The sequence below is a fragment of the Monomorium pharaonis genome, chromosome 1 (genome assembly GCF_013373865.1).
Source record: "Monomorium pharaonis isolate MP-MQ-018 chromosome 1, ASM1337386v2, whole genome shotgun sequence".
Taxonomy (NCBI): Eukaryota; Metazoa; Arthropoda; class Insecta; order Hymenoptera; family Formicidae; genus Monomorium; species Monomorium pharaonis.
Window position 1 is genome coordinate 25,307,016 of NC_050467.1, and position 23,373 is coordinate 25,330,388.

At 39.9% G+C, this 23,373-nt stretch overlaps 2 protein-coding genes across 8 annotated transcripts in view; one reads left to right on the forward strand and one right to left on the reverse strand.

The window, feature by feature from the left end:
* The window catches only part of LOC105831757 (homeotic protein empty spiracles), a 39,416-nt gene extending 33,713 nt beyond the window's left edge, over positions 1-5,703 (reverse strand). Inside the window, exon 1 of the mRNA XM_012672133.3 lies at positions 3,824-5,703. Coding sequence (XP_012527587.1) covers positions 3,824-4,745 — 922 coding nt within the window. The 5' untranslated portion in view covers positions 4,746-5,703. The remainder of the gene's footprint in view (positions 1-3,823) is intronic.
* The window catches only part of LOC105831760 (exosome complex component CSL4), a 197,024-nt gene that overhangs the window by 163,907 nt on the left and 9,744 nt on the right, over positions 1-23,373 (forward strand). The gene's annotated exons all lie outside the window — the stretch shown is intronic.

The following is a 23,373-nucleotide window of genomic DNA, read 5'->3' on the forward strand; positions in this document are numbered from 1 at the left end:
TATTAATAATTAAAAAATAAAGAAATTATATATATCGTCTTTTTTACAACTCAAATTATAATATATATTTAAATACATAAATTAAGTTTATATATTTAATAATTGTAAACATGATATTATAAATTATTTAAGTATTTTATTATCTTGTTCTTTTTAACATTTAAAATTATCCGGCGTAAACAGAACACTAAAATACACTTGACGATGAATGTATTAAATGTTTACACCGGACAAAATATCTCTTAACTACAATAATTTTATTTTTATATTTAGTATATAAAATAAAAGTTATTTTGTCAGTCGAGATTTAATTCATGATATCGGTATCGGTTCTAAAAATTTGCAGAAGCGGAGCGACGAAAAAAATGCCGAGGGCAATTAATCGTTGCGGTAATGTCCGTCAACGTAGAGTGATTGAGTCTAACCAAGCTGGAGATTCAGCGAGGAGGAAGTTCTCTTTGCGCCATTAAGAGTCTTTAAAGACGTTGGCAGGCAGGACTGAGGCGAAATAGGTTAGAGAAAATAATCAAAGGCTCGCTTATCAAGACGGTTGCACGTTCGCGCGCGCGTGTTAGAGCGTGTATATTCGTATACGACTGTTCGGACATTCTTATGTATTACAAAATAGCGGGGAGAGGGAGGATCTTTCGCTCTTCTCAACGGTAATTACCGATACCGACTAATTGCTAGATAAGCGGCTGCCCCTTCTACGTGACTGAACCTCCGATCGGCTGCATCGTGGTGCATCTCGGTGCTTTTGTTGCATCGAAACTCGATCGCTACGCGAGATCTCGCGCAATTTCTAATATATAGGAGATATTTATTACTGCGGTAATACTGCGTGCTTGAGTATACGTATTATCGGGTCAGCGAATAAACTTCAACATAAATAATCGCTGCAAACCGAAAAAGCTAACGGAAAAATATCTTAATTGATATCTGAAAAAAAATCACTTAAAATTTCCAGAAGCGCGGACTCTCTGTGCCATCTAAATGAGAAAAAAAAATATTTTGCATACATTACATTCAATTCCTTTAATTCAATCAAAAAATCGTATCACTTTTTATACTCTTCGAATCATATCTTAAATTACATTTAAATTAGGATAATGTTTACGCTCATGTAGTTATCATTTTTCTAATTCGTCGAGATCTGAGATTATTTTTAATCATTGCATTCTTGTTTCCGCACCGGAAGCTACCGTTGTTACTCGAGAAGAAAAAAAGGTGTCTTAAAAAAAATATGCGAAATATCAAGAACTACCTAATACGGCATCCGTCGCTAAGCTTTTGTCAGGGGAAACTAGTTTCGTCTCTCCACGAATATATATATTTCTTTACCTAATGGTACGCCCCTATACGTGCCGATTGCGGTAAATTTATGATAATCGTCTTCTCTACCTGCCAGGGAACGCTCTATCTTCTCCGAGCTTGCCCGCCTCTTGTGGTCGACCACGTAAGTAATACTAAACGAGGCCTGTGTTGTGTCTGATTGCCGGCCAGTGTATCTTAAATAGCTTGTAAGAAATTTGCGAAACAAACTTTATTCGAACTTCAAAAGATTCGACAAACTGCCTCGGCGTGAAGTGTACACGATTGGTTCATGCTCTTCGGAACAGATAAGGTCCGCAAATTTGCAAACAATTTTTAAGTGGATAGTGTCTCTGGAAATTGATAACCCGTGTATAATCAACGCTTTAAAATAAAAATCCAACAACTGATCAATTCTTAATTTCGTATCAGTAGAATTGATTGAATTATTATTTGCCGGTAATAAATGTCGCTTAATTGGTTAATAAGATATATTTATCAAACGGTCGAGAAGAGATAATATAGCGATTATTATTGATATTCTAGCGAAACTGTCAATGAGACTTCAATTGATCTCTCCCGGCAGTGTCGCCTTCTTTCGTGTCATAAACATCGAACATCTCTTCGCGGTACTTCAGATTGTTCAATAATACATATTGGACGACAGAATCGTTATCTCGGTGTAACTGATAAGCGTCGTCATCCATCATAAAGTTGTGCATGCGTGGCTGAGACGCGTCGCGTAAACGGGACGGTCGAACCGCGGGGAGCCGAACGAGACGAAAGTCATCTCAGTGACGATATTTCTTCTGTGTTTCCCATTAATAGTACGAATGACGATAACTGCGTAATTAGATTAGCGCTTATATCAACGCGAGGAAATAAATTAATTACGACGCCAAGAGAGAGAGACAGAGAGAAAGAGAGAGAGAGAGACGCGGGAAAACTGTGACACTTGTTTTGCCTGACGCGCGATAAGAAACGCTACAACCGGGGACAACAACGTTACAAAATTCTAATTATGAAATACTTGCGTAACACTGCAATGCGTGTACAGGAATGATTATCAATATTATCATTTTTATTATTGCAATAGAACGCGCGAACGCGATCTCTCGATAGCGCGTCGACCGTGTTTCACTCGGTTTCGTTGGTTGGCGATATTTACACACGTTTCACGATCCAATAACTTAAAAAAATATGTGTCGATGTCCTTTGACATATTGGATTGGCATATTGGATGAATACATGAAACATTTAGAATATGTCTTGCGAGACAAATCGCTTCTCATTACGAATATTGTTGTATTTTCTGTGCTTGTACGTCGATCTCGCATGATTTGTGATAAGAAATGTGAATGGAGTTTATCTACTTGAATGGCTTTCACGCAAATAAATTACTACGTGATAAACCCCGATGTAAATATAATTGCGTGTTACAAAGCTATTGCCAAAATCTTTGGACACAAATTTAGATTCATATATTCAGTGTAAATTGCTAAATAGGGCCAAGCAAATTTCCTAAAATTCACTTTTTATCTTATATTTGTAACTACAACTTATTTTTTATCTTTTCTTATAATTCTAAAAAATAAAAAAAGATAAAGAGTAAACTAAACCAAGATTAAAGTTAATTTACGTTGTGGGTCATAAATTGTTTCGCTCTCGACGATAATCTGAGCTTCCGAATGTAAACATTTTTTTCAGTAAACAACGATCTCTTCTATATTAAGCAAAATAAATATTTTTATTCATAATGATGCTTAACATTCGGTACCGTCAATACATGTACATTTCAATTACAAGTGAATCGTTCGCGAAAGAAATTAATTAAGTATATAACAAATATCTCGTATCTTTATTATACGTACGAAAGAAAAATGTTGCTAAAGTATCTGCAAATTTACCTAGATACATAGATCTGAAAATAATTAGATTAGACCATAAAAATTATTAGAAAAGAAATTTAAGCATGGTGAACAATGCTACAAAAAAACTTTTATGTTCTAGCAACCAGTTGCTTTGAGCGTTTGACATATAATAATTTTTAGTTAAATTTTTAGATTCTTTAGCAAAATTATTCTTTTCGTGTAATTTTTCGGAAACGCGTACTAACTGTTGTCCGAATGAACATCGCGACGTGTTGTTTACCAAGAAAAAAATGTGGCAGTTTTGCTCGATGGATGTTGTCACGTGTAAGCTTCAAGTAGCTTGAGTGTCAGACTCGTGGTTACGCGTGCATCTTCGTGACTCATCTCACGTGCACGGATTTGCACGCCTGTACAGAGTCGAGTCGTCACGTCACTTCTCAAAGCACCACGATTTTCACGTCATATGGTTTTTCATGAACCGTATAATGCTCGTTAAATCAAGCGTTAAAGGACACATTATAAAAACATCTTTCATAAAAAAGAACATAAATTAGTTCCAAATCATGTTTCCTAATCTCGCGTAAGTCTTATCTTTCCTTTTTGTACTAAAAAAAAAAGGTGAAAAGCGTGAAAAGACGTACCTCCAGGAAATCTGTGTGGAAAGATTCTACCGTGCCTCGAGAGTAACCACGGATATAGGGGGTAGCTATCTCTAGGCGGCTGATGGGGATGAGGCGGCGGATGGGGGCCACCGGGGGCCCCTCCGTGCGAATAGGGCCCGTGGGGTGGTCCATGGGGAGACGCGCCGTGATGCGCCTGAAGCGCCACCGCGATGTTCGCCGCCTGGAAGTGCTGGGCCGCGGCCAAATTGGCAGCTAAAGCCAGTTGCTGCGTGTGATATTCATTCTGACCGGTCTGAGGTCCTGCGGCACCGTGACCGCCAGGTAGTCCATACAATGATTTGAGCTGCTCCGCAGCCATGACCGCGGCCGTCGCGGCGGTAGGAGGCGTGAGATAGTTCGGGCTAGGCCTGACCACCCCCGGGGGTGGTTGGGGATGCGTCCCGACCGGTGAGTCTCCGTGCGGTATTCTGTGTGGTGGGCTGGGACTGTTGTTGGGCGTGGAGCCGCCGCTGTGACTGTGAACGGTTGTCCGGCCGAAGTCTAGATGCGTCGTCGCCGAGAGGTTGTGATGCGGACCGTGCGGATGACCGTGATGATTGGTACCGTGAAGATGATGGTGACCGCCGCTACCAACGCCGGTAGCGTGCGCCGATGTCCGTCGCGAGTTCGGATACGACTCGACGGAGGAACTCCGAGATACGGGTCGATCGGAACTCTCGGAATGAGCGCCGGGCGATCTCGTGGCGATCCGGCGTGCTCGCGGCGAGGACGAGCCCTCGACTATCTCCATCGGGCTGCCATCGATCTCGACTCGCTCCAGTCGATCTAGGCGATCTGCCTCGCGGCCACCCTGCCCGCCGCCGACGATCGAGTCGATGCTAAAGCCGATCTTCGGCTTGGACGGCACCGGGACGATTGGCGTCGGCGCGAGCGGCATCATCGTACGATTATCGTACGCTTCCCAGGTGGACAACCCACTTTGACCGCGGGACCAATAAATCTGCGAGTGCCGAGAATCGTCCGGGATTAGATTCGCCGCGTCATCGCGAAGCCGCCTCGAAGCCGCCCTTCCTCAAATCGATCGAATGGCCTACGTTCAGTCTGTGTACCCTCGCACGATTTCCAAACCTTACCTTCCGACACTCTCGATTATTTCTTCTTCGGAATATGCGATCGTTCCTTCTCACAATCACAATGATCATCGATGAGGTTCGCTACCTCGGCAGTCATTCGGACAATTAAGTCCCGACCTCCTGCTGACGCATCACTAATGTATGACGGATACGTACTCACGAACTAGTCGTCCCCGCAAGGTGTGTCTCCGAAATCACCCACCAACGTAACTTAACTAACGCGTAGTACCAAGTGTAAAATCGACCGATATGTGAATAACAACCAATGTAATCTCGTCGTAATCACGAACGTCGTCGCACTGGCTGGAGCCTCACGACACTCACTCGTACGTCACGCCGTCCGACACTCTCCATCGACACGACTGGAACTTGGACGAGAAAGAATCGGTCGACGTCGATAAAAGGAGCACACGTCACGCGGTTCTGTCAAATTTAGCTCTCGGCTACGAGAGCGAACGCCGAGCGAGCACCAGCTCTGACGGATGTTCCTGGCACGATGGCTTGCTAGTGTTTGAGCAAATTACAGGCTAAACGAGGCGCTCGCCGCGCCGTAGTGGGGAGCAGCGCGTTCAGCCCCTCCTGGGGCTCTACCATCTCGCAGCGTGATTCCGTGTGAAGTGGGGAACCTCGACTGAAATCAACTTGGATGGGCGTTGCTCCATAGTTGCCCGTGAAGGCGTGCACTATACTCCGATTGGTTGATTTACCGTGAGGTAACAGCGGACTCGGACACGGACGCGGCCGTGGCTATCAGAGTTCCTGCGAGGTACGTAGAAGCTGCAGTGGGGCGACGCATTAGTCGGCGATGGGCGTTAAACTCACGTTTTTGTCGTGCGATGAAAATGAGTCGTTTAATTAATACGTCTGGCTCTCGCTCTCGCTCCCACCCGCGCCTCCCTGTTTCTCTCCTACCCCGACCGCCTCCTCCGTCTTTCCGCCACCCCCCTGCCCTCCCCTTTCTCCACCCTCGTCACTCCGCCTCGCGAAAGAGGAGCTGTTCGTTCGTTTGTGATTGTACGGCTTCGCTTGCTTCTTTGGATCTCTTCTCTACTGAAGAGCAATAAAACCCCGCCGGAGACACGCAAATAAAAAGTTGTAGAAAGGTCAAAAGAGTTTCGTAAAGATGCTCAGAAAATCACCTGGATACAAAGTATCTTTTTCTTTTGTATAGTAATTATCGTCTTTAAATTCTTTTTCTTTTTTTCGTACGACCCCTCTCAAAAAAGTACATTGAAAAGCACATACTATGAAAATGTACAACCTAAAATTTAAACCCTGAAATTGTTTTCCCCTATTGCCGAAACGTCAACGAAGTTGTTCTTTTTTTAGATAAAAACACGAAAGATCGGTTGAAAATTTAATGATAAATTCAACCATTATGATAAGATTATATTTGGATATTTATACTTGTAGTACAAGTATAAACATAAATTTTACTTAAAACTGGTTTTTTCTCTTTGTTATCGAAATAATTGTAAAAGAAGAATCGATAGTAAAAGGTAAATAAAGAATGAAGCTGGAAAAAGTATCCTGAAAAAGGGTCGAAACGTTAGCTCAGATAGTTATACATAAAATATTCGTGTTTTCTTGCTCTTTCCAGAGGATTATAAATTTGAATAAAGACGGATATTTTAAAGTAATGGGAAAATAATTTCAAATTCAGAGGTAAGATTAAGAAGAAGAAAAGATGTAAAAAGAAAAAATTCAAGTCAGCTTCGAATCATATGGGAATTAGAATCTTGAATCACATGGGAATTGCCATAGAAACCTTTTCACGTCCACAATTTATTAAAGTTGATTTGGGAATTAGGACTCTTAAGCACCTAAGACTCAATATTTAAAAATCAAGCCATTCAATGAGGTTTTTTTGCAGCCTGATCTTGCAGGTATCTTTAATACCTCTACATTCTGTCCTGTCAAGTCTTGTATATCTTACCGTGTAAGCAGAATTTTCACAAGTCGAATACTTTATTATGATCAAAGAATATATCTTATGAGTAATGTGTTAAATTGTACTGTTATATTTTATATTATTATTTAACTATTAGTTTAACATTCCAAGTTTTATATTATTTATCTTTACAAGTACTTAAAACAGTGACCTTTAACTCTTCACATGCTACCCTATTTTTCAGTGTTCAATCAGAATACTTGGCTTTCCAGATTTTAAAAAATCGAAAAAAATTCCAACAGGCTTCAGAATTCTAATTTCTCTTTTAACATTTAGAAATAGGATACAGTTATATGACCTGGGACATTTTGCTTTTGTACATGTTCGAACTTGGGATAAGAAAATCTGTGTCAATATGACTTAGGCTAGTCATACTGGCGAAGGGTTAAGACTTTCTATTGAAAAATCAGGCATGAGTTACGGATGATCATCATCGTAATCATTGTGTTAAGTTGCATTTACCCAAAAAATTGAAAATAAATTTCTTTCACAATTTGTAAAGCTTAAATTTAAGTCTAGTAATTTCTATATGCGTTCGACAATGCTGCCTGAAATCAATCAATAAAAATTAGTCGTTTAATAGAAAGCAGCACAAAAATTAAATAAACGTACGAAAAGTATGAAAAGTTGATTGCACTGTTAAAAGTAGAACACATGCGAATTCACGCATTTCGAAAACTACGAGTCATATTACGATTGGCTAATTTATATGTGATATTGTGATTGCGGAAAATCGAATAGCAACATCTGACATTGTCATATAATTTGATCGACGCTAATTGTGCAATTAAGATGTCGATCGACGGCGCGAAATGACTCCTGTCACGGTGCTGAAAGCGCTCGTGATCGCGGAGCCGTGAAAACCTACTGTCAACCGAGCAAATATTTCATAATTGACGTTCATCTTTGGGCGACGTTTAACCATCGGTTGTAATCAAGCTACCGTTGGTCGCAAAACCGCGAAAAATGAAAATAGGAATGGATGACAATGCGCTCGTTATGATTAGCACATTGATTGGCACTTAGGATATCATCCTACTATTTTTTATCACATAAATGCATCGTATTATTCACGTGATTATGTGTCATCGTGCTACTAAATATTTACGTCAAGTTATGTAATCGTACTAAAAGTTGTAAAATACAATTTTTACTTTTTATTTAAATATTTCTAGGATTTTCAAACTCTGTCAAATTTTTTCTAGAAAGATATTTAGATTTAAAATTTATATATCTATCTTGAATGGGAGCAGAGCAAAAATATGTTTTATAATTGATTCATTCTTAACGATTGTCAGAATTAGAGACCTAGCTTTAAAACATTCGATATTGTTTTTAATAACAAGCCTTTAATGGCTTATAGTATAGTACGTGTGAATTGTGTTCGCTGGCAAATCGGTATCGGCTCGATATATTATAGGAAGAAATATTCCGTCATGATGGGGGAAGGGAAGCGAGTCTATCAGCACAATAAATTCCGTGCTAAATCGCTACGTCTAATCAGAGTTAGAACGAATCAATCGACATATCAAAGGACGACGGATCGGAGACGCTCGGTAAACGCCGTATCGCGTGAGATTGGAAGCACTCAATCACGGAACTCTCATCTCGCCAGGAATAATCGATTAACTTTTAATGTTACATATGTTCGGATGATATCGAGCGGCATTTACAGTGCGCAGAAATGTAAGCACTTCGAGATTGACGATTTGCCTCATTATACTTTCAATCAATATTAATTTCAATCGATCAATATTAGTTTAGTGGCGCATTGTTGCGTGCCTTAAGCGAAATGACGTTCGCGTTAGTGTTTATTCTTGATACTATTTAAGAGCGAGAAAGAAAGAGAGAGAGAGGAGAATAAGAAATTTACTTATAAATTATTTTCTTATAACTTCTAGTAGTTAACCAATTTTATATTATTTCAAATCTGTAAAAATGGTCTCCTTTATTCGGCCTTTATTCAATTTCAAGCTGCAATTATCACGGGAGAGTACAGCTAGTGTGATTAACATCGTATGTTTCGAGGAATATCCCTTTCTCTCACGGAGAATACGTTACGATCGTAATTCACGTCCAGAGGGGAAGACACTCTGTGCCCTAATAAATATCATGTTCGGAGCGAATCACTCGTCAGGATCACTTCAATTAGAGGAGGCTGCGCAGTAAGTCGGCTATCCGAAATTACGTCCCAACCCCTTAAATCCTCGTATTTTTTCGTTTCCCCTCTCCTTCCACCGGCTCCGACGCGTACCAGCAAGCAACCAGCCCCCATGGCGGAGCCGATGAGGCTCGATTTCTCGCCCTACCGAGGACGGCGCGTGTGGCCGCGACGGTGGCAGCGGCACGTGTGTAGGTGCTCCGACACGTGAAACAGAAGTGGGGATATTCAACATGGCGACTGTGCACATATCGTGAACAACGGTGCACCAATGCGCGAGCAGCGAGCACGCCCGTTTCAACGACTCGTCGCTTTCTTATTTCTTCCCGAGCCCCCTCGACTTTATCTTTCCTTTCTTCTTCTCTTCTTCTTCTTCCTCTTCCTCTTAGCCGTACTCTTCACCATCCTCTTTCCGATCACAAGAGATTTTCTCGCCTCCTCTGATAACTTCTTTATATTGGAAATGAAGCTATTCGTATCTCTCGAAGAATCGATTATCGATTCGATAGCGGAATTTTAGCGAGGAAATTATGAGAAGGAATAAAAGGATTTTTTTGGAAGATTTTGAAATTGTGCATGATTAAACCAACATGACTTTTATGTTATTGTTGTATTTGATAAAATAATTTAGACAAATACGACCAATAGCTTATTAGAACATTGATATATCAAAATTTACACTTAACTTGGAATTATTTTTTTACTGTATACACAGACTATTTACATGAACTTTAAGCAAAAATTTGTTAAATTATATTTTATAATACATGAATTATAGACATTTTTCTTAAGTGCTTTAAAAATATATCCTATTGATTTGTTTTCACCGAAAAGGCCATGATTTTCCATAAATTTTTAAGTAAATAATTTGTATTGAAAATCAAAGGAAAAATTGTCCTACAGTTTTCTGTTCTTGTATTTATTATGTTAGATTACTGAAACGTATTTACATGCAGCGAAAGAAGATGTGAAGAGTAGGGATTATTTCTCTGGAGCATATTTATCCTATTTGTTACCAATCTACTAAGGTAACATAATATCAAGAATGCATGGCTATTGACAATCTATTGTCATATTCGTATATCTCAATATATATTTTCTCTCTATTCGCGGTAATAAAAAATATCAGAATAGGGAAACTTTTGTCCTGTGCACGGTTGAACTTGCAATCCATTGTACTTTTCATACAACCCTCGCTTTCAATCCTCCCTTGTAGACAGAATGTGGCACGTGTAAGTCACACCATGTCTCTCAATAGGTCTGAAGGTTCTGTAAGACATTTTTATAAAATTATATCAATGTTTTTTAAGCAACTTTCGGTTAGACTCAGTTTTCTTTCCTTTGGTACGAAGAACCGTTGAGAATATCCGCTTACAAGCTTAAAAAATATACTCTATTTTAAGAAATGCCACTTTCTAGATGTATGAAAAAATCATGGAAGCTGCTCGACAAATCCGTTGACATTTTCCGTTAACTAGTAAGAATCGTTAGATCACTATTGTCGCGATGAAAGAGGCAAAGGAGTGTGATCTAGAAAAAAAAATGTAACGGCTACTGCACAATTGCCGATTGTGTCAGCATTGTGTATACCATTGTTTGATAGCCCCAGAGCAACAATGGATTTCCTTTGTCCGCTCGTTTCCGATCCAAAAAGTGTTTCACGATCGATTGAAATTGACCCCTTTATTGGCGCCATGTTTTCTCGCATCATGAACAAACGAAAGAAATTTGATTTTTCGTTCGCGTACGTTACACCAAGCAAAAGGACGTGCGAAAAAGTAGAAAAATTCCAGTATCACGCGAGAGAAGGCGAGAAGTTTCAGATTTCATACTCGAGAAACGCTCGTGGGACAGTAAGAAGTATAAGGACAAACGTTTGTCAATAGCAATCGTAATCGAAGATACAAACGTGAGAAATTGGTAGAGAACTCAAAAATTTGTCGAGAACCTTAGATAAAGGTCATAAAATGTAAAACATCGACGAAGCTTTTAATTTGGCTGAATTTAAATAATCGCGAAATTAAAATTACGAAAAATTGAGAACGGAGCTTTTCTAATTTTCAAGCTCGTCGTAAATTGAGCTGCCACTGGACGCGTTATCGCGACCGTCGACAATTATGCAAATCCGCTGGAGTCGTGACCTCGACTTGAGAATCGGTCCGGTCGCGGGGTAAAGGCTCGTTTTGCCGCGCGCGGGGATTAATTTTCCAGAGCGCGGCTCCTGCGCATTCCTTCTATTACGCGCGAGACTGGAACATAATCGAACATACGAAAGGGGAGCGGGACTGATCCAGCCGCATATTTGATCGCAGTACACGCTGATGTATACGAGGGTACAATAATGACGCGGGACGAACGAAGTCTCCTTTTCTCTCTCTCTCTCTTTCTCTTTCTTTTTCTCGCCCTTTTCCTCGCGGCGTGCTTAAGGATTGCATTACAGGCAAAATGGCGTGCTTAATCAGGCCATTTATTCGCCGAGCAACGGCCGGCTCGGCCGTGAAAAGCGAGGGAGCTTTTGTGTGTCCCGAAACGTCTACCGGGCTCCCGCTGTCTCGATCCGGACCGGCGTACTTTGCACACATTGTGTGTATCGCGCGTCCGACGCAATTATAATAAGCTTGTAATGTCGGCATAATGAAGCGTCGTCGGGAGCCGTTGACTCGCCCCAAAGAAATCCCAAAAGCGTCGCTCTCACCTTTTTCTCGAGCTGCGTGCAAACGTAAAAAAAAACTTCACGTCCTATGTCTCCGTTCAATCTCGTCAATTAAATATTAAGTAGAATATAAAAATATACTTTATAAATTACATAACAATATATATAATTATAAGTATAATATGAAGTCGAAAATATTCCAAGGATGCTCAAACTTTATGTTTTAGATTGTTTTTCTTTTACTTTTGCTGCAAAATGTTGATCGACTATACGTCGATCTAGTTTGACTGTTGCCATCGTCAGGAGACGTCGGGAATAATAGCCTTACCCTTTTCGTGAACCTGAAGAGGGGCGCTTAGATAACGGACGGTGGGGCATTTTTGTGAAAAGTCAGGACCCCTACGTGGGGATTTTGCGCGAGGATAGCGGATGTACCGAACACACCGGCTGTATTATACTTTCGTCCCGGGGGATAAGAGCTGTACCCGGGGTACCGAGGTTACGCTGACATTCAATTACCGTCCACTTATATAGGCGATGCCCCGCTATACGTGCATTCACTTGATCTGCCCACTTTCAGGCTAATCGTCCTTAATAAGAAATCTCGGACGCGGCACTGAAGGGGTTTTCTACCCGCAGGTACGACGCGCGAGATCGGTACCTATACCTTTCGAGATCCGTGCTCTCGTTGTCTTTTACGATCTTGGCACGACAGATCGGTTATTTCTCAAGTCAAGTCTTAGTCATGATGGCCAGCTTCTCCCTTACAACCTTGAGGCATATTGAGATCGCCTCGAACCGTACTAAATTTTTCAAAATTTGTTCGAGGAGATCGACGAAAATAAAAATTTTTAGATGAATAACAGAGATGATAGAGAATTTGTATGTAAAGTAAATCTGTTTTTGTTAGTAAGAATCTCTCATTGATTTTCTTCTCATTTTATTAATTTACGATTTAGCATTTTTCAACAGTATTATGTACATCTCTTGAGAAAATATTAATTGTGTTTTGACATTAAAAAAATGATTTTACACAGAAAAAGAATACTTTCATACCTAATAGTGAAGAAAATGATTGGTTTAAATGACGATGTTATCATAATCAAATTTGACAGACGAATTAACGTCATCGAAGAATTCAAAATGATAGCGATTATATCAAAGTGGACTTCGCACAAGTGAAGTTTCAACAAGGCTGAGAACCGCTGGCGATTCGCGGTCCCCCATATCTTAAATAACCGGCCGGCACCTATGATTTTCTTGGAACGACCGATGGCTCGATTAAATTGATTCGCGAGCTCGTACGAGGGGAGAGGCGGGCATAAAACGAGGCTGCGCATCGTTTTGCCTCGGTAAGTAAATAAGTTTAAGTGACCGCGCGACAAGCTGCGCTGAAGATCCACCAAGCTGCGCGACGTAATCATCGACAGGATCGAGCGATGACGATAGGCACCGCGCGAGAAACTCTATTTTACGGTGAGAAAGCATCTCTCTCGCAGCGAGAACTACAGGTGGCTCATGAAAGAAAAAGGCGAGTTAAGGACCCGACCGTTTATGACGACGAAACGCAATTTTACGGCGATACGCAGGCAGCCACCGGGAGGCTGCATTACAAGCCGCATTATGATAATCAGTCATTTTGCGTTTACGACACATCATACATGTACGATCTGAAAAATATGTATATTTTTTTATACATAAAAAAAAAAGAGTTTAAATACCTGTGCGCGTTATACATACACACTTAAAGGTCTAGAAAGATTTAACCGTTACCGACCACGGTGCAACAATCTATTATGCATGCGGCATGTATGTCGCCGTGATGCTTATTATTTTGTACAATGTACCTCGCGCACCGTGTGGGATCGCGGTCGCATCGAGAGACGTGCAAGGGCGTGTAGGATATGCAGCGGCAAGCCGAGGGGGCTGGAAAAACGCGATGGAATCGTGTTCGAGGCCATCATCGGCGATTACGCATACTTGCCGGGGCCATTATGCCTCATTAAAGAGGCCCGATCGGCCTTATTATGTGCGCCATGGACCTCCTCTCGTGCATGGAGCCCCTCGGCGGAGCCGGGGTCCAACCGCCTCTTTCTCTCTCTCTCTCTCTCTCTCTTTCCCTCGTACATCGCCGGCTGGAATATAATTTTCGACGGGCACGGAGAGATAGTGGGAGTGCATCGACCGAAAATTAACTGCTCTTTAGGGCAAATTGATCGGCCGTGTTCGCACTCGATTTTTCTGCGCGCCCGTTTAAAAACGTAGGAGGTGCGGATTTACCCGCGCGCGCGAGAGAAGGCGGAAGCCCGAGGTGCGGCCGAACAGCCGATCGTGAGAAGAACGATCCTCCTCGCTCGCTTCGCGGGAAGCGCGAGATGAAATCTCGTCATTACGTGCATCTCAATGTGCGAGATAGAGATTACTTGCTGATAATTATGCTAACTTTATAAACAAGATAAAATACCCTTTGCTGAGGTAAATTCAATCATTTTTCTATATGTTAAAAGATATTTATATATAGTAAAATATATATTTATATATATATATAATAATTATATATATTATTTTATATTAATAATGACAAAAAGTTATTTTCTTAAAAATGTAATTTTTAATATTTTTTAAAATTCTTATAATTTATTCAGAGTATTACAAAATCAACATTTAATGTATTAGCATTAGGGTATCGTTATTTTGATATTCTCAATATTTTTTGTGAATCATAAAATTCAGTGTTCTAATTGCAACTGCAGAAATTTATACAAAGTCTATGAAATGTTTTGAAAACATTGCAATAATAAGTTTATCGTATATATTAGATAACACGTTAACACTGATTTTTTCCTCTAAATTCACTACACGTTACATGAATCAGTTTTTCGCGTTTATGTAAATATGCACGAATAATTATCGCTCACCGAACTTCAATTACGTCCGCGGCGTTACGTTAAAGAGCGCGGTGTAGAACTTGGAAGAACAACATCCTTCACGTCACTTATTGCTCATGAATATCCATAAGCCCGAGAGCGGCGCGGGATATTACGTCACGTCGGCCGGTGTTAATTACACTCGCAATTAGCTACGTTTTTCGAGATAAAACGATTCACGGGCATCGAGATGTCCGGCTCGACTTGGGGCTTCCAAGATCGTATAATTTTTTAATTTTAACCATAATTCAAATAGATCCCTTCATATTTCCCGTCCACCTATGATACCATGCAATCATTTTTAATTAGGCGAAGAGCCATTAAATCTAATAGCCTATATTTATATTATAACCATAATGTGTCCGGCGGAGCAATTATGCGGCAATTTGGGCAAATATTCGATGCGCACGGCGTTACATCTTGATGAGCTTTAATTATTCCGGCCACGAGGTCGATATAATGAACGTACCTCGCAAATATTGCATATATAAGAGAAATTAGGATAATGAGCAGCCCCACCTCTCGTAGGCAATTACATAATACTATATAGAAGGCCTCTTTAATTATGTATTGGCTCGAATGTAAGTCTGCTTATTCAACATTCCGTTGAAATTGCTCTTGAACATTGGTAAAGCATTGCGGCTTGGAACAGAATTTTTTTCGTGTCTTGACTTCTAACAAAACATCATTTTATTTCATCAATATATCGCAATCTACGTGGACATTGCGCACCATTGATACCTTCGCCCGCTGCGATCGATTATCTTTAGCCGATATTCGTGTCGCCGATATTTCTCGCTCGCATCCGCACGAAACGCGTTACTTACAATCAATGAATATCCATGGGGTCCGGGGAGCAAATCGTGTGGCTGGCGTGCTCTGATGATAGGTAACCATGTGTAATGGAGTGCTAACTACTGGCCACCTCGCGAACCAAGCACACCTTCCATCGACGAGGAAGGTGGTCGAGGGGGTTGCATGCGCGCGAGAGAGACGGTGCTGCTGGAGAGAAAAGGGAAACGACGAAGAGGGAACGGATGAACCCCGTTCTCCAAGGCAATGGGGGAAGAGAGTATGAGGAGGCGAGAGAAAGAATTGAATGGAAAGAGAAGACGAGCGAATAACGAGAGGAGAGAAGGCACTCGTGCAGGCATGTCTCGTCTCTTAGTTTCTCAAACAAGGGGGCGGTACCTCCAGGCAGACCAGTGGCAGTCAACCGAGAGACCAGAGGTTTTCGTGGGACCCAGCGTGGTTGATTAAAAAGGCACCTTTTGCGTCGAGATGACGAAACGCCTTTTACCAAACGCCGAGACGTGGGTTACAATGAATTAGTAGGAGCGACTTCTCGCTAGATTAAATGTACACAACAATCAAAATTTGATAAAATTGCTACTGCATAATTAATCGTTAAGTAATACAAACGCAGATTATTTGGATTACATTTAAGTTTCAGAAATTTAAAAACTGAAAAATTGTTTAACATGAGCCGTATAATTCCTTCAAAATTTCATAAAGATCTGATTATTTATTATACTCCGGAAATGGAAAGTTCTTGGCGTGATCGAATTTTTTGTTGAAAAATAAATGTTTACCTACGCACGCACATACGCATACTTATCGCACGTTGGTGCTAGTTGCGCAAAACCGCTCATTATCGTTACGATCATTATCATCATCGTGATTATCATCATCATCATCATCATCATCTTCCACGTTGGAGTGTTTGTTCTGGTTTTCTCCGCGTGCGCGCGCGGCGATAAACGAGTAAAAAGTAATCCGTTCAAGCGAAGCCCGTTATTATCAAGTTATTACCTAAGTATCGAAATGGAACATGGGCTGTGTCGATATCAAACTAAATGACGAAAAAAAAAGAAAGATTTGGCTCGCCCAAGTGTCCGTGAATCGGATTTTCTAAGCCCCGATGTACATTTTTGGGGGATTTGACACAAAAACGGCACATATACAAAATTGCAAAGTTTTCTTTTTGATATTTTCATGAATATAATAAGAAATATATACGAAGTAACTGATTTAAAATGCTAAGCAATAGCGATTTATTAAAAAAAAATATGTGATTATAGGAAGAAGAAAAAACTTGGAAAAAAAGTTTGTAAAATTGATAAATGAAAATAAAAGTATTAAATATTTTACATTTAAATATATTTAAATATATTTAATTATATGTAATGCTGACATTGTGTAATACTTAACAAGATAATGCAATATTGTATTCGTTTCACGCGTTTTTTTTTTGACACATTTCTTAACCAAGCATTGCTTATTAAAATTATGCAACCTAAAAACATTTATAAATGTATAAATTTTGCACGATTATTACATATTATCATTGCTTGTGTAATAAAAGTTAATTATAATGATTTTGATTAAAGTGCGATAAAAATCTAATCGACGACTTGCATAAATAATCGCTCCGCTGGAAGATTTATAAAAACCTGAAGTAAGTAAGAAATCAAGTCATAAGTCATGAATCCGAGGGAATCCGTAAAAGAAGAAGTTACGCTCGTTTTCCGTGCAAATTGCAGTCGTCGACGCATACTCTTACTGATCGAATATTCACAAGATTCACGTACACACAACGAACATCACAGAAGCCTGTTCTCGTGAGAGACTGATCTTCTATCGTCCGATAATTCCATCCTTAGCATCGCGGCTGCATTTCGACTCTGGCGCATCGTCCCGGTGCGCAACCCAGTGATTTGTAATAATAAAATACATTTTATCTGGGGGTCTTACGCAGCACGATATTCAATCGGACACCCTCCACCGCTCGGGACTGGCCCCGAAAATTCGATAAATCATAACCCAATTTCAGAACGATATCAATCGCACAATCCCCGCACTCTCCCCGCTCTCCCTCTGTCCCCTTTGCTCCTTTCTCTCTCTCTTTCCATCTCTTTCAGCGTATTCGCCTCGCATAAAAATACTTTGTTTCGAACGCAGCATCCGTACTCTCTCTCATTCTCTCGTGGTTCAAGGCACGATTTATAAAGCAAACACCGTGCGGCACCCTGCAATCAAGCTACACAACGCGCCTCTTCGGTTTACCGGCTCTCTCTCTCTCTCTCTCTTTCTCTCTCTTTTGCCTCTCTACCTTCATCGTGCACCTCTTCGTCGTGTATCGAATCGGTCGATCGGCACTTATACACCGCGTATCTCATACCTCCGAGCGCGTTTACACCGTACTTAGGACTCACTCGGGAGAGAATAAATTAATAGTTTCTCCGGATAACAGCTGGGGCATGGAGTTTCGACGATTGCCAGGGACGCAGAGATCGATTCGCGATCACATGAACCTTTTCAGGCCACGACTGGTCCATCTGCCGATCGCAATTTCTAAACTTCCGCGATTTCCTAACGAGCGAATAGCTTTTTGCTCATATTGCAGTTAAAAAATATCAAAATCAGAGAATATTCGAGCAGAAGATATTACGTATAGACAAATGTTGAAAATATTTGGAATTTAACACAAATCTTTAGAATTTCTAAAGTCTTCCTAAATCTGATTCTTCTCTAAGGAGTTGTAGTATTGAAAGCATAAGTCACAATAATTAAAAATAGAAAGTTAGTTTTTAAATTAATTATTTTACTTCTTTCCATTTTTACAAAATGTGCACTTGACCATTGTTGCAGCCTTCGATTAATGAATTTATTGAATTTGTAAAATGCGATTTTGTTTGAATTTGTTTTTTGTATTATGCAATTTATAGAGAGAAAGAGAAAGCTCGTCGATTCTCCGAGGAGGATTCTCATGATCGATAACGGCCTCGGAATAATCGGCCTCAGTCCGGGTACAATCGTGAGTGCCACGCATCTGAAACGCAGATATTCAGAATTCACGTGGAGTACGAATTAGCGGTTCTCTCTCGAGATAAATTAATAGTTCCGCAGACAGCTGGCATGGAGTTTCGACGATTAGTACGTACGCGGCGGGCACGAACGTCCGTTCGTGTTCGATTGTTATCGAGAAACGGAACGCGCGGCGATTTCATGCCCATACCGAACAGCTAGGAAACAACATCTGATCCTTGTTCGCTCGTTACCGACCGTTCATTGCCGCACGTGAATTTCCAATCCCGCAAATTTAATTGCATATTAAGTGAAATCCTCGCACTGTTTTTAACCATCACCTAAAACCCTTTGCCTCTTAGCTTCGCATCTCTTTAAGCCAGACGAGACTCTCGCTTTTCTCATTAAATTTCCTACTGACGATTTCTCTTCTGGCCAATTATATAGAGTTATAAATAAAATTGTACTATCGCAACAATTTTATCGAAAGACGTGTGTTTGAAAATTTAATCAATTTTATCCGAGATATGTAATAGAATTTCAGACCCGAGAGACAAATTTCAAGAGGTTTTACAAGAAATTTAACTATGCAGATTCTTACTGTTACAATTAATCTTGTTTTTGTGTATTAAAAGCCACAAGGCTGCCACGCGACCAAGTATAACAAGCTGATTTATCATTTTATCGTTAAAATAAATATGTCACTTCAACAGATCTTGTCAGCTTGTTACCTGCACTACTTCTTCACAAGTGATTTAAAGAAGAACGTAGCTCCTTAAGGTCCTTGAAGGACACGAGTTGGCAATTGAATTTTCTTTGGGTTTGAAATGGTTCATTTGAATCAATGAACTTGAACATGTGTTATCCTACTGAGCGACGGCTAGAACCCTGTCAAAGAGAATAACTTTGATAATACATCTCAAGATTATTGATCTTTGAAAGATGTCACTAAAAAAATTCTAACTAAAAATAAAAAACAAGACCTATATAAAACTAAAATTTTCTGAAAAGAAAATATGGAAGTTAAAACAGTTGGTTTGACAGGTTTGTTTTGTATGGAGAGTAAATCTATAACTATAAACGCTTCTTATGATCTTTTTATATTAAATACATTAAATTCTTTACAATGACCCCTTAATTTGATTTAAGAGATAGGAACTGTTTTCCGCGATCGAGCAAATATAATCCTTTCGCGTCGAGATATTCTCAAAAAAACGATGATTACCTTGCGAAACGGCAATTCCGCGAACGGCGGTCGTCATAAAGTTCCGTGATGCGAGCAGGCAGGGGGGTGTAAGTCGGAGAAGGACCACGCGATGATCGGACGATTCTGGCTCGAGGAAACGCTCGACTTGGTCACGAAGGTATCCTAAACGTTTGACGAGTCATGTCGTAAACCGTTTTGCGGAAGAGGCAACTCGATTACCTAGGCGAAGGGATTCGAGAAGACGACTTCAGAAGCTGCGACTCAGTCTAAATGTCAAGGTCCTTCTGCAATCAGGAAGAGGATCGAACCCGGGGATCTCGATTGTGAGATTTGAGCGCGGGACTTCCGAGGAACCGCGGATAACCGCCCATGAAGCGCCTAATGACAGGTCATTAATGAATAGCCGATCGTTTTGTAAACCGCAAGCAGGTAGAGCCACAAAGTAGCCGAAGTATAATTCGCTCAGCCGAATGCCGAATTCTACCCTCGTTCCAGCACGAACTAGCTGGACCTCCGAAACGCGGGCACTTTCGCGGAAACCAGCGCAGACGTAAAAAAAAATTCAGAGCGATCTCGCGAACGTAAATCGACGTAATCGCTATAATAACGGGAGCGCTTTTGAGGGCAATTTTCGACGTCGTAGAGATGCAAAATACAATTCCATCCAAATTACTCCAGTTTCAATTTTCGTTTCTAACATTTTCATGTCTAACTTTATATTTGTAACTGATGCGCATTTGAGCAATTAATTTTGAAATTAAAAAGAAATGAATTGATCATTTGAAAGCTAACATTAGAAAATAAAAAAGTTTTTGAAACCTTTTACATATATTTCTTATTAAAATAAATTTTCGAGGCATATACAATTTTTTATTAGAAAATTCTGTAAATGTAATGATAGATTTTTAAAAATGTTATAAAATAACAGGTTGTATCTTTAAAAAAACACTTACTTTTATTATTGAAAAATATACAAAATTTGTAAAAAATGGAAAAAATATCAACTTAGTGAAAAAACTTGAAATACCTCGCGGAAAAACATTTTTACGATCTATTTTCGTTCTATTGAGGATGAAACCTTGAGGATATATTTTATTGTTCAACAGAGCTACTTTGGTTGGTTCGAATTTCTCAACTTGAAGGTTGAGCTCTTTTGGAATACATGAAATGAAATTTACTTTAGTACTTTTATGACCCATATTAATTCTTCATGTCTTCATTTACTTAAATGCTTTATCTCTGAAAATAAAATGTTACATAAGCTAATATTTATTTCCTTCGAGAGAGGAGAGGGATCATTAGAGCGCAAGAGGCGAAAAATATTTCCTCTCGAATGTCAGAACGTTGCTATACGGCGGATGCATGGTCCGAGTCCGTTTCATTCGCCATGATATATGCCCAAATCCCACCCGTTCTCCCCTGGCGATGATTACAGGTTACTCATGCATTAGACCCGTGTCTAAAACAAACCGCTCCCATATCTACTAACAGTTTAAAGCCGCGGGGCGTGACTGCCAATGCCCCGTCGGATTTCATACGTGTACCACCGAACTCCTATTGCGGCCGTTATCCGCTATTTGGATTCCAACGTCAATTCAGGGATCGAAGAATCGATCACGGTTATATGCAATATCGCGGATACCACGAACGCCGTTATAGATATATCGAAATCGGCCTATGTCAGTAAATAGTGTCCGGAAAGACGAATTGATCTAACCCCTAGATTCACCGTGGATTAAAATTTGTTTAATGACATTGAATAGTACAGGTTTTTAAGAAATAAACATTTTTAATAAAATTATATTAGATGAATTTATAAATGAAAATGAGAGATACAAGCCTGTGAGAAATAAACACTTCTTCGCGTACTAATGACTTGAATACAAAAAGTGGAAATCGTATTTCAAAAAGTAAAGGGTTTTTGTTGAGCCACTCTATTTAAATTAAAAATTACATTATGTAATTTGCACAATATTTGCACAGTTTTACTTGCAGATGCGACTCTGCCATAAATTTCAAATCATTATTATGCGCATGACGATGCTCGATAGCCTAACGAGTGCTTCACCGCACTCTCGTTTAATCGAAGTTTTTCAAATATAATAAAGATTTTTTTAAGATAAAATTGAAGATAAAATGCTTATTAAATACTATATAATTATATATTATTTCTGTAATAATCAAATTAAATCCCACTTTAAATGGAACCGTAATTTGCGCCAGATTTCAAGATAAAATTTTATTTATAATTCTACACATATACATGTTTCTGATATATTAAAAAAAAAAATTTTTTAATACATTTTAATACACTCTTTTTATTTATCTATGCATTCTAATCTTTTACATGCTTTTCGTGTTGTGCGACACGTAAGATTTTTAATAGATTCTATCCTAAATTCTTACACGATTTTTATTTTTAGTGGATTTAATTGTAAAAAGAAGAATTACATTAATTTGCGTAACATAATTTTCATGTAATGACAACATTTTTCCATCAGATTTATGACTTGTAGTTTTGCCGATTTAACGAGCCCGAAGCGCAAAATTTGCATTCTTGTCTTTCTTATTTTCGGACCGAGTATATCCCGAAGTACGTTTTATCATCCGCCAGAATCCCCGCCTACATTAACTGTCGCGAACGGAATGACGCGAAGAGAATGACTTGCGATCGCGGGGTAGCTGCTGAAGATGCCATTGATAGCGTCCTGGTGGAGGTGCGCTGGCATTCATCACTGTAGGACCTATCTGCGCGAGTATCGCGACTTCCCTCGTTATATCGCCGGACGTCTATGTCTTCATACGCGCTGCGCGTAGTCCGATTCGCATTAGCGTTATTTATCGTGAAGGCGAGCCGCAAAGTCGAAGGTGTACGTACGTAACAAGATCGCGCATGGTCGCGTTCTCCACATTGAAACACAAGAAGAAAGAAAGGAACGCGATGTAATACGACATGCCCGCAGCGTGATTCGCATAAAGAATACGCGATCGAGGCGTTTGACTAGTATGACCAAATTTTTTTCCAATCGCGTTAATGAAAGGTATACGTTTTTTGAGTCTTACGATCTTAAATACTTCCTACCCCTTTTTTTTACTACAAAACTGAAATCTCCATGTCTAGAGGTATAAATCTTCATAAAGTTTGAAAGAATTATTTGAATTGTAGTTTAAAATTCACGTTACTGCTGCTCCGTATAGATTTGCCAGAGACTGAATGGGGACAGTGATACGTATTTTCTAAAAGCGAGGCAGTTCAGGAAAATTAGGACCTCTGAGCACCTTGCATTTAACACGAGACTTCCACCTACGATTATTCCCGTCGCCTCCGCCTTCTCCTCCGACCATATAGTTAGACGGACGTATTACGGAGATCATTATAACGCGCGCGCGGTTGAATTATTTAGTGGAGTCTCCATCGGAATTAGAAGGGCCCGTCATAGGAATTCTGTTTTTCTACTGCTCCTCCTGGGGAAGGAGGGTGTGTATAATCAACATGTCAAAATAGTTTCTCGAGTAGAGCCGGTCCTACGGTTCTAATATATATCGTTTGAATGAGACGAACGAACCACCAGGAATGTAAAACTGCGCCGCGGGCCCTCGACACGTCATTCCGAAAATTAATCTCCGCGAGAGCTTGCTCCCCCGCCCCCGTAATAATGTATTATTACAGAAAAATTTCATATAATGTATGTGTGAAAAAAAAGCAAAAGGAAATTTATGTATTTATTA